A 12,507-nucleotide genomic window follows, 5' to 3' on the forward strand; every position below is an offset into this window, starting at 1 on the left:
CTTTAGGAATTGTCTTTCTTTCATAGAAATTGGTCTTTCTGTAGCTTTCTAACATGAATGGAATCAGAGTTGGTAATCTGTATGTTCCTAGGAAATTGTCCATTTCATTAGCATGGAGATCAGCAAGTAGTCTTATGATTTTTAAAATGTTTTTTGATTCCGTGGTCATCAACTCTTTTTATATATTTGCTTTCTCTTTTCTTGGATCAAGTGAGCTACTGGTTTGTTTTGTTTGTTTGTTTAAAAATGGAATTTTGACTAACTAGAGCTGCTATTTTTGTAATTTCCGCATTATTCTGCTTTTCTCTCCACTCTTGCCTTATGCTTTGTTTTGGCTTATTTTTCTTTTTCCAGTTTTTTTTTTTCTTAAGTGGCAATTAATTTATTCTTACTCTTTTATTGACAAATATTTTGTCCAGTGGGTTTTCCTCTGATTACTGCTTTAAAGTACATTTCATAGATTCTAAAATGTATTTTTGGTCATCATTATTTCTTTGACGTTTTGTCATTTCAGTCTGGATTTCCCCTTTCATTCAGGAGTTAGAAAGAGGTTTTTAAATTTCCAGGTACAAGAATCATTTTCGTTTTTGTTCGTAAATTCTAGGTTTATTGCATGCTGAATTTCTACAACTTGAATATAACAGGCCTAGATGTAGATTGGGGGTGGGGCATTAATCCTGCTTGATGATATCTTAGTTTTCTGGATCTGTGGTTTGGTGTCTGTCATTAATTTTGGAAAATTCTCATCTGTTATTTAAAATATTCTGGGTTTTCATTCTCTCATTCTCCCCTACTCCCCCACCTTGGTATTCCATAACACATATGTTACGCCTTTTGTAAATTGTCCCACAGTTCTTGGGTATTATGTTTGTCTTCATTCTTTTCTTTTCCTCTTTGCATTTCATTTTTAGAAGTTTCTATTGAGGTATCTTCAAGTTCACAGAGTCTTTTTTTTCAGCCAGATCCAGTCTCCTGCACCCATCAAGGACAGTCTTCATTTCTGTTGCCATGCTTTTGATTTCTGGCATTTCCTTTTGATTCTTAGAGTTTTCATTTCTCAGCTTACCCATTTCTTCTTGCACATTTGCTTTTTCCATTAGAACACTTAGCGCATTGGGCGCCTGGGTGGCTCAGTCAGTTAAGTATCTGACTCTTGGTCTTGGCTCAGGTCTTGATCTCACGGTTGTGAGTTAGAGCCCTGGGTTGGGCTCCATGCTGGGCATGAAGCCTCCTTATAAAAAAGAAAGGGGAGGGGAGGGGAGGGGAGGGGAGGGGGGAAGGAAAGAGAAACAAAGAACACTTAGAATATTAGCCATAGTTATTTTAGATTTCTGGTCTGACAATTCCAAAATCTCTGGCATAAATGAGTCAGGTTCTGATGCTTGCTTTCTCATTTATAGACTGTTTCTACTTGCCTTTTAACATGGCTTGCATTTTTTTTTTTTAAGTTTGACAGGATGTGTTAATTGAAGGGATCAGTAGTAAGAGACCCTCAGTGTGTTTTCATTTCTCTGGCTAGAGGTTAGCCTGTGGTTAGTGGTTCCTGTAGGTATTGTGTCAGAGGCCAGAGTTTCCTTTGGTGTCCTTATGTTTGTCTCCCCTACTTCTTTGGGTTCTTCTAGAGAATCCTTAAATAGGGGCTGAGACTAGTAAGTCTTCTAACTGTAGTCTCCGTACAGGAGCCCAAGAAAATTCTATCTTTCTTCAGTTTAGGCAACATGAGTTCCTTTATGTTTGTCTTCAGCCCATTGCTTCTTTTCTGAATTCAGGATAAAATGTGATTTTTTTTTTAAACCTACCCAGTTACTCTTTGAGAATCTCAGTAAATAAATAGGCTGCTTTAAAAAAAAAATTGTTTGGGGAGCCTGGGTGGCACAGTCGGTTAAGCGTCCGACTTCAGCCAGGTCACGATCTCGCGGTCCGTGAGTTCGAGCCCCGCATCAGGCTCTGGGCTGATGGCTCGGAGCCTGGAGCCTGTTTCCGATTCTGTGTCTCCCTCTCTCTCTGCCCCTCCCCCATTCATGCTCTGTTTCTCTCTGTCCCAAAAATAAATAAAAAACGTTGAAAAAAAATAAAAAATAATAAAAAAAATTGTTTTATTTTATTTTTGAGGCAGAGAGAGAGACAGAATGTGAGTGGCGGAGGGGCAGAGAGGGGGCCATAGAATCTGAAGCAGGCACCAGCCCCATATGAGGCTTGAACTCACGAACCATGAGATCATGACCTAAGCCAAAGTCGGTTGCTTAACCAGCTGAGCCACCCAGGCGCCCCAAATAAGTATGCTTCTTAAAGGCAAGTTGGAACCATGTATCTCTGACAATTGTTTTGACTTATATTTGTCATCACTTTCTTGTTTTTTTTAATTTTTTTCATGTTTTATTTTTGAGAGAGAGAGTCGAGAGGGGGAGGGGTGGAGAGAGGGAGACACAGAATCCAAAGCAGGCTCCAGGCTCTGAGCTGTCGCACAGAGCCTGATGGAGGGGGCTTGACCTCATGAACCACAAGGTCATGACCTGAGCCATAGTTGGATGCTTAACCGACTGAGCCACCCAGGTGCCCCTGTCATGATTTTCTAAAAACTAGTTTCATTACCTCATTCGAGAAGACAGCAGATGGGAATACTTTACATAGATTAACTGCCGTCGTCCCCACACCACTGTAAGCGTGTCATTCACCTAGAGAAGACACCAGTGAGGGGAGTCTGTTTACCTGCTAGAAACACCGTTGTTCAAGTGCTTACACGCTAGTGGGTCAGTTTGGCTGGTGGTGCCTGACAAGAGGGCTGTGTGGTCACGGGTTTCTGTCTCTGTTTGCCTTCCTGCATCCTTCCTGTGCACCTGCAGGGCTTCCATGCAGGTCATTGAGTGGTGGTGGCACTCGCACACCCATGAGCCAAGGAGCCCAGTGTGCAGCAGGCCTCTGTGAAAGTTTTCCTAGGCTCATTAGTGAAGAGCAATCGCATGCTGGCTTTTGCCAAGTTTGGGTGAGAAAAATGCGTGTACCCTAGAGGCCAGGCCCAGGAGGAGGAGAGCACTTTCCCTGCATTTATTGCAATGGGACCGTTTCTTTAATTGGGAGCCTTGGGAACCCAGTGCAGCTACTCTCTGTGCAGTCCCTCCATCACATCAATTACAAGAGCAGAAGCAAACCGAATTCCCACCTACACCCAGGTGGCCCGGAACTCTTGAGTCTCGTTGGATTTCCCTGCCATTCTCAGGTTACACAATCTCTCTGGAGGGGCCTTGTAATCCCACTCCTACCTGGTCTTCGGGTCTCATGGTAGCTTTCTGTTGTTGGGGCCTTTCCGGCAGGAACCAGCTCTATCTTATGTAATGTTTGGGTAACTACAATCACTCAGGTTACCCTCTAGGGAGCCAATGAGTATCAGTTAAGTGCCTTACGCTGAATTAGACTTTGAGAGGAGAGACCATAAGACATAGTACTGCCTTTAAGGGACTAAAGGGCTAGGAAGAGAGGCATGTAAACAAACAAGATCGCTAGTGTGGCCAATTAGTCCATTCAGGAGGTTCCAAGGAGGCGATATGGACAATCCGAGAAAGCCACAGAGAGATAATGGGTGCTAAGTGTAGAAATGTAGACAGCTTTTATGTATAGTGTGCCAGATCATGAGTGAGTTAAGCATGCCAATCCTGAGTGCAAAGGCACAGAAAGAAAATCACATTCTCTGACAGGTAACCGAATCTTTCAAGTAGTAGATAAAGAAGGAGGGGTGACGTGGGATAGATTATATAATACACAGTATCTGCATCAACATTTTATGTGTCAGTCTCAAGTATTAATTGGAAGTTGATGGAAATTCACTGACGTTTGATGAGATTTGCAGTTTAGTAGAATGTAACGAAGGGGGCTATTTATATTTGCTGCATAATAAACTACCCAAAACACAGTGGTTTGAAACCACCACCGTTTGGTTTATTGTTGGTTGACAGTCTGGGCTATGCTTGGCCAGGCTCCCTCGTGTCTACCCGGGGCTGCCAGTAGGCTGGCCCAGTACCTTCACTCAAGACGTCAGCCTCCAACAGTCCAGACAAGACCAGTACCTGCACCGGCAGAGCATGTTCTTCAAGTCCATGTTGATATCGCCTTTATTGGCACCCAGTTGACCAGTGCAATCACATGGCTGAGCCCAGAGTGGAAGGGTAATCAGAGTCACATAGAAGGGTTGTGGGTACAGGAGAGGGAAGAAATGGTGGCCATTTCTGGAATCACCATAGGGCCACTGTTTCTATTGGAAGACTCCAAATGGGAGAAAATAGTTTTAGATCGATAGAATTGAAAGATAGTAACTGCACATGCTTAAACAATTTGGTAGGTTTGGGCCAACGTGTCCACCAGTGAAATCATTACCACATTCAAGACAGTGAACTCCCAAAAGATTCCTTTGTGAACCCTCCTGGGCCTTTCCCAGGCAATTACTGGTAGGGTTTTTGTCAGTACAGGTCAGTTTGCATTTTCTGGAGCTTTCTGTAAATGAAATGGTACCATACATACTCTTCTGTCTGGCTTCTTCCAGCAAAGTTATTTTGAGTTTCTTCTGTTTTGTCACATTAAAGTCAGAGTTTTTGCATTGTGGAAAAGACAGGCTTTTAAAATTAAATTTTCCTTTATACTAGTGAGGCCTTCCAGCCTCTGGCTAAGCATTTTGAGTGGTGATGCATCACACTTCTCTGAGTGGTTTATTCCAACTTTGTTTTCCTTTTGTGAATCAAAACCTAACTTCCAATCATTTGTTGTCCAACTGGTATCTCACCAACAACATTGAAAGGCATCATACCTGCAAGATAGGGTGCTAGTGTGAGCCATGCCTCTGGAAAGTAGCTCAGGGTGGAGGTTCTCATGCCCTCTGGTGGAAGATGCAGAGATCTGAGCAGGCAACTTGTTTGGAGTGCCTTATGTGTGGAAACAGCACATGGCATGCAGACATGGAAATGAGTGTGCAGGAATGGAAAAAAAAAAACTCGGTTTCCCAATGAGATGCTGATCACAGGAGACCAAAGCACATTCTTGTATGAGATTGAAATTTTTTGTAAAGCTGCTAAGACCTTGGTAATAAGTAGCTCCTATCTGAAGGGCCTCAAAAACCATAAATCTGGCTAATTCCCTGGCTCCTGTGTACTGCTGGGACAGAGTAAACTCTACAAGCTCTAGTCACTGGCTCCATGCTTCTGTACCTTCAAGTCTTGATGTAGGCAGGTGAAAGCACTTTCCAGCCAGGTTCTACCTGAGGCCTACCATTCACTTGTGTTTTTAGAGACATTAGAGCCTTTATCATAGCTCTCTTTTTTGGGCATTGGAAATTATAAGAGTTGTCTATGGATGGCAACCTATCTGGTTGGTTGATAGAAGTCCCTTTTCAGTAGAGAAGAATGACTCAGTTGGATGACCGTGGCCTTTGATCCTATGTGTTTTTTTTTCCCCTGGGTGCATCTCCAGTGGTTTGCAATGGGCTTTACGCTGAAGTTAGGCAACAGTCCTTGATGGAGTTGGGTTTGACCAGTAGATGGGACGAGAGGGTGGGGGTCCACATCCACGAGACAAGGCCATAGAGACTCAGCCAACTTTGTACAAAAGAATCTCTTAGTCCTTCAGCTGGTGGGATAAGTTGCACCTTATAGGCCTGCCTCAGACCTAAGGAGGACAGAGCTCCTCCAAGAAGGGAGGTCAGTAGGAGGAGAGATACATACCATTTCCTAAAGCAGTCCACTTGGACACAATGCTAGGAATGTCTCACCTCAGATCAGCAGAGGACATTTTCATATAGTAGTTATAGGTCAGTGATTTCTGTGCTGCTGTTAGCCATTTTGCAAAGTGGAGAAAATAGGAGCATCTGCCTCCTTAAGGTGGTTGTGAAAATGAACTGAGTTAATACATCTATGTGCTTGGAGGAATGGCCTGGCATACTGTAAACACAAAACAGTCAACTTAGCAAGTATCTATTAGGATGTTCCACATAGTAGGCACTGGAAATAAAAGCAGATAATAAGAACAGCCAACATTCTTCTGGAGTTTTGAGATCATTAAAGTATCTGTTTTTCAGCAAATGTGCATTGGTGCTTCCGTTCCTGACTTGTGGCCTCTTCCACGCAAAGACCCTTGGCTGGAGGCCAGTATCTTGGGTCCATTCCATTCTGGGCCTTAGGAAAACTAGGGTTGTGGCCCCTCACTTCATATTTCCTGCATTTTCCTTTCCTTGAGTCCTTTGTGTCATGGCAGACCAGGTGGTTCTCATCCAGGAGTGATTTTGCTCCTAGAGGACATCTGGCAATGTCTGGAGTCATTTTTTATTTTTATGACCAGGGTGAAGGAGGACACCACTAGTACCTAGTATGCAGAGGCCACAGGTGCAGCTAAACATCCTGTAATGCATAGGACAGAAATACCAGCAAGAATTATCTGGTCCTAAGTGTCAACAGTACCCAGGTTGAAAAACCCAGTGATAGAAAAATAATTTCTATACTAGGCACTAAGGGGAAGGTGGAGGGCAATCAGATACTGTTCAAGTCTCATTAGGATGGTCCTATCATCTTGGCTTCATCTAATTCTGCCCAGGTCTCCAGGGAAGGAGTTTCATGGAGTAGTTGGACGCTAGGACCTTACTGCACTGAATACAAAGTGATTTTATTTTTGAGGGGCACTTTGTGTCACACCCTCAGACACTTGCTGGGGAAGAATGCAGCTAGGCAGAGCCTTCCAGGGTGCAGGATCCTACCTACCAGTAGAAGGGGCACAAGATGGGGACACATAAATGCTGTGTTCATACATATAATACCCACTACTTTATGAGAATCTCTATATAAGACACTTAACACTAGCTGTCTATAATCACCCCAACAGTTATTTACAAATGAAGAATGTGAGGCTGCTTAGAGACAGAGTAAATATCCTAGTACATGGTAAAGTTAGGATTCAAACATTGGAATCTGCCTAAGTCCAAATGTAGTGATAATCAAGAGGGTACAGTAGTCCTCAAGTTAACCTAATTTTTTTTTTTTTTTTTTTGCTTTCAGTTCAAGAGAATCTATCCATTCTACCCAATCCAGCTCAACCGGTATAAAGGATGCTTTGTCCTCTTGGTTCCCTGTTGTGGGGGGTCTCTGGGGCCATTTCCTGGTCTGTACAGATCTGACCTCCAGCATGTGGTGTTCCTAGGGCTGTTCAGAGGGCTAAGCTTTGAACAGAGCGCCTCTCCTATGTGGCTTCCTTGATGCCCTGAGTCAGCTCTGGAGATGCACTCAGCTCCATCTAGACTCATATCCTGTTCAACCCTCTCTGGTCAGGTTTTCCAACTCTGTTCTGCTGGTAATGAATCCCTCCTCTGTGCCACCCTCCTCACTCCATGGCAGTGCAAGTTACTGTAATTAATAGGGTCAAAGGAATGGCTGGCTGTTCACAGTCTCTGTACCTTTTCTGGGCCAACACAGATGCTGGTGGCCCTCATGGATCATGGTGGCTGACACTGAGTCCTTATGCCAGACACTGCTCTGAGCACTCTTAGGTGTAACATTTAATCCCCACCAGAACTCTTCAGGAAATGTATTGTCATCATTGTTACAGATGAGGGCATAGAGACACAGAGAAGTAACTTGTGTAAGAGCATGCCATTTAGTGAATAATGGCAGATTTGAACCCAGAGCCCTCTTAGCCACTGTGCTCTGCTGTGCCTCAAAATATGGCAAGTACTATGAAAACTGGACTGGGTAGGATGTCAAGGTAGGTCTCTGAAGAGCTGTGAGTTTTGATTTGAAGCCTGACTATGAGAGGGAGCCAGGTGTGTGAAGATTTGGCAAAGTGTGCACCAGGCAAGGAAGACCGCAAGTAGACCGGGGCTTTCTTTCACTTAAAATAGACACTACAATGAGTTTCTTGAAGAAGATTCTTATTAACATCCTCCGTATAGGTCAACGGGCACCACCCAAGCAAGATTCAGTAAGTAAAATTTAATGGGGTGAGGGAGATCCATATGATAGATAGTGGTTTCCACACTGAGACCAGGGAAGCCATGGTCCAGCATTCGTGGTGCTAGAAGCTAGAACATAACTGAGAAGGGCAAACATGAGTCAGTAATGTGAAACACTTGTCATTCCTGTCCCCCATCTTCCCAGTGCACTCCATGCCTTCTCCCTTGATGCTTACAGGAGTCTGTGTCCTTGAAATAATGTGCTTTCATGAGAAGTGTAGTTATTGGTTGACCATTCTTTTTCTTGGATGTATGACAAGACTTTTGGTGTGCTACTTCACGTCTGTGTCCAGGAGTGTTTTTCTTCTAGTAAACCATTAATAGTATTTATGTCCTTTCTTCAGATTATATATTCAAGGACACCAGTTATCAGCACTGTTGATCTCTGTTGTCCGTCTTTAACTTTGGTTATCATTGGAAGTAAGCTCCTCTCCTGAAAAGTCTCCTCAGAGCCCCTTTCATGTCCCTGTTCCTCAGGCTGTAGATGAAGGGGTTCAGTGTGGGGGTGACCACTGTGTACATCACTGAGGCTATTGAACCCTTTCTGGACGGATGGGCTGTTCCGGAAGTGAGGTAGACCCCAAGGCCTGCACCATAGAACAAGGAGACCACCAAGAGGTGGGACCCACAGGTGGAAAAGGCTTTGTACTTCCCCACAGCAGAAGAAATGCCCATTATGCAGGAGATAATTCTAGAATAAGAGAAAAGGATCCCAGTCAGGGGAATAACACCCAACAGGCCAGTTACAAAATACAGTAGGATGTCATTGACAAGGGTGTCAGAACAGGCAAGCTTGAGGATCTGAGCAAGTTCACAGAAGAAGTGGGGGATTTCTGTCTCTTTGCAGAAGGCCACCCTCAAAACCATCAGACTTTGCAACAAAGAATATGTCAGGCAGATTAACCAAGAAAGCAGAAGCAGGAGACCACAGAGGCTAGGGTTCATGATGACCAGGTAGTGCAGGGGGTGACAGACGGCCACAAACCGATCATAGGCCATCACGGTCAGTAGCAAATTATCTAATCCAGCAAAAATCATGAAAAAACACATTTGGGTAAGGCAGCCTTCATACGTGATGGCGTTGCTCCGTGTCTGGATGTTCACTAACATCTTGAGGACAGTGGTGGAGGTGAAACAGATATCAGTGAGGGACAGGTTGGCGAGGAAGAAGTACATGGGGGTGTGGAGGTGGGGGTCAGAGCTGATGGCCAGAACGATGAGCAGGTTCCCTAAAACACAGACCAGGTACATATAGAGAAACAGCCCAAAAAGGAGGGGCTGCAGGTTTATATCTTCTGAAAGCCCCAGAAGGATGAATTTTGAAATAGCTGTTTGGTTCCCTGCTTCCATATGATTTATGGAAATTGCCTGGGAAGAGGCAAGAATAATGTTAAGACAGTGACAAAACAAGATTGCGCCATACGCAATAAACTTGTTCATTCATGAAGTCTTATCTTACCTAAGAGTCGTGATTTCTTTCGTTGAACAAAGTCTCCTCAGTAAATACCCTCCCTTCCCTGCTTCTACCACTGCTACTGGGACCATCTCTTTATTTATTTATTTTTTAGTTATTTTTAAGTAATCTCTACACCCAATGTGGGGCTCGAACTCACGACCCTGAGATCAAGGTGCCCCCAGGATCACATCATTAAAACGAATGTCCCACACCATGCAGGGTGGGGGGGGCGGGTCTCCTCTGCATCATCCCCAACTCGGTTGTTCTACCTCTGTTGTGTAGTTCCTGTGAAAGGACCATCAGCCTCATGAGCATCTCCTTTCTGCCCTGTTAGCTGTGGTGTCTTCAAGTCCAGGGAAACGGAGAGAAGAGGGAAATCATGAGGAATTGCAGAATTTAATGATATTTTTTGCTCTCATGCCATTTACCAGTATCTGGGAACGGAACATTCTCATCTGAAGTCTGACTCAGAGAAGGATGCTGTGCAAAGACTTTTATAGATAATTCTTCAACAATTATAGTCACGTCTCCATTGCTGTCCCAATCTGTCCCTCTGTCACCATGATAATGATCAAGTTACCATAATATGCTTCAGTCCCAAGGACTAAATCAGACCATACATTCTAATTATACCCTGCATGTTTGTATTGTAGTCCTATTTCTTTGGGTTAGGACGACTCTGCATCTTCTATTTCATTTTTATTTCATACTCCAAGCACTTAGCACAGTACCTGCTGCTCTGTCTCTATTGGTCGGATGAGTGACAGAAGAAATTTGCAGGGTACTACAAATTTGGTAAGGTATAATTTCCCTACCATAAAATCCTTTAACCAAGAACCATCTATCTTGAAGGCTTTTCAACTGAACATAAAGAGAATGAGAGCCCCCCTTTTTTTTTTTGCACTCTGTTAAAAAAAAAGAAGTAAGCCTGGTTTCTGTTTGCATATTAGGTCTCTGCAACAGGAGGTAATTTCTAAACTCAGGGGCAGCTGTCTTCAATTTTATATACATTTAAGAAAAAGCATGCAAAGTTCCTAAACAGAAGAACAATGAAATTACAAAGAATTGGATCAATTGTTTAAAGTACATACAGGGGCACCTGGGTGGCTCAGTCGGTTAAGCATCCGGCTCTTGACTTTGGCACAGTTCACGATGTCACATCGGGCTCTGTGCTGACGGTGCGTAGCCTGCTTGGGATTCTCTCTCTCCTTTCTCTGCCCCTCTCTCTTTACCCCCCCCCCCCCCCCTCCGAGCCTGCTCTCAAAATAAATAAACTTAAAAAAAAACTTTTAGAACATAAAGTACATGCAATAATTATGTGTTTATCAATAATACCAAACAACATTTAAAGGCAAATTAGGGGCGCCTGGGTGGCTCAGTCGGTTGAGCGTCTGACTTCGGCTCAGGTCATGATCTCGCGGTCTGTGAGTTCAAGCCCCACGTCGGGCTCTGTGCTGACAGCTCAGAGCCTGGAGCCTGCTTTGGATTCTGTGTCTCCCTCTCTCTCTGCCCCTCCCTTGCTCATGCTCTGTCTCTCTGTCAAAAATAAATAACCATTAAAAAATTTTTTTAAGAAAAGGCAAATTAAAGTCTGAAAGGAGGGAAATTTATAATTTATAAGGAACCATAAAAGTGCAGTTTAATACATTAGCTTTTATTTTTATTTTTCCATTTTAGAGACAGTGTGTATGAGCAGGGAAGGGACAGAGGGAGAGAGAGGGAACCTTAAGTAAGCTACACACTCAATGTGTAGCCCAGTGTGGGGAGGAGGTGCTCAATCCCACAGACCATGAGATCATGACCTGAGCAGAAATCAAGAATCAGGCACTCAACCAACTAAGTCACCCAGATGCCCCTAATATATTAGCTTTTAAAAGCAGTAAGAAAATAGTAAGAAAAAAACAAATAGGTCATATTGGCCAAAAAAGACTTAAGTATGAAACTGTTGAAAACATTGCTGTTGGGGCGCCTGGGTGGCGCAGTCGGTTAAGCGTCCGACTTCAGCCAGGTCACGATCTCACGGTCCGTGAGTTCGAGCCCCGCGTCAGGCTCTGGGCTGATGGCTCAGAGCCTGGAGCCTGTTTCCGATTCTGTGTCTCCCTCTCTCTCTGCCCCTCCCCCGTTCATGCTCTGTCTCTCTCTGTCCCCCCAAAAATAAATAAACGTTGAAAAAAAAAATTTTTTTTTAATAAAAAAAAAAAAAAGAAAACATTGCTGTTTATGGTGCTTTTAGAATCACTGTAGAGTATCCTGTTCAATCATACTATTTAAAATATTGGCATTGGAGTATTTCTGTTGGAGTGCAATATTTTCAGGGCATTGCTGTTACTGTTAGGCTCTATTTTACTGTTAAGAGTATAATGTTTATAGTGGTGGACACTTTTGAAACTAAAAGGGTGGTTGAGGGAGCCTGGGTGTCTCAGTCCATTAAACGTCCGACTTCAGCTCAGGTCGTCTCATGGTTTGTGAGTTCGAGCCCCACGTCGGGCTCTGTGCTGACAGCTCAGAGCCTGGAGCCTCCTTTGGATTCTGTGTCTCCCTCTCTCTCTCTGCCCCTCCCCTGCTCATGCTCTGTCTCTCTTTGTCTCTCAATAATAAATGTCATATATATATATATATGTTGTTGAAAAACCTTGACTAACATGACATAGTGTCATGTCATTATAGTGTTAAGTAGAAAGAATGGAACAGGAAGAATAGAAAGCCATTCATGTAGAACAATGGCAGTCTGGAGATGAACTGGGATGGGAAAGAAATTCACCAGAGTGTCCACATTGCTCATATCTGAGAGGTACCTATTTTCTTTCTTTTTTTTTTCTTTTTCTATATTAATTTTCCACAATGAGCATCATTGTTTGTGACCATAAAAAAATTTTTTTTAAATATTTATTCATCTCTGAGAGAGAGACAGAACATGAGCGGGAGGGGAGCAGAGAGCAGGAGAAGCAGAATCCGAAGCAGGCTCCAGGCTCTGAGCTATCAGCACAAAGCCCGACACAGGGCTTGAACTCATGAACCACAAGATCATGACCTGAGCTGAAGTTAGACACTTAACCGACTGAGCCTACCCAGG

At 43.6% G+C, this 12,507-nt stretch overlaps 1 protein-coding gene across 1 annotated transcript; it reads right to left on the reverse strand.

The window, feature by feature from the left end:
• Positions 1-7,901: 7,901 nt before the first annotated feature.
• On the reverse strand, positions 7,902-9,507 carry LOC121013933 (olfactory receptor 7D4-like). The gene has a single exon (XM_040449808.1). The coding sequence runs from the start codon at positions 9,416-9,418 to the stop codon at positions 8,390-8,392; it is 1,029 nt and encodes a 342-aa protein (XP_040305742.1). The 5' UTR covers positions 9,419-9,507; the 3' UTR covers positions 7,902-8,389.
• Positions 9,508-12,507: the final 3,000 nt, after the last annotated feature.

Source organism: Herpailurus yagouaroundi, unplaced genomic scaffold (assembly GCF_014898765.1).
Source record: "Herpailurus yagouaroundi ecotype Mexico unplaced genomic scaffold, PumYag 200, whole genome shotgun sequence".
In the NCBI taxonomy this organism is placed as follows: Eukaryota; Metazoa; Chordata; class Mammalia; order Carnivora; family Felidae; genus Herpailurus; species Herpailurus yagouaroundi.

Coding starts and splice junctions, on each gene's coding strand:
- LOC121013933 (XM_040449808.1), bottom strand. CDS start 9,418: ATGAACAAGTTTATTGCGTATGGCGCAATCTTGTTTTGTCACTGTCTT.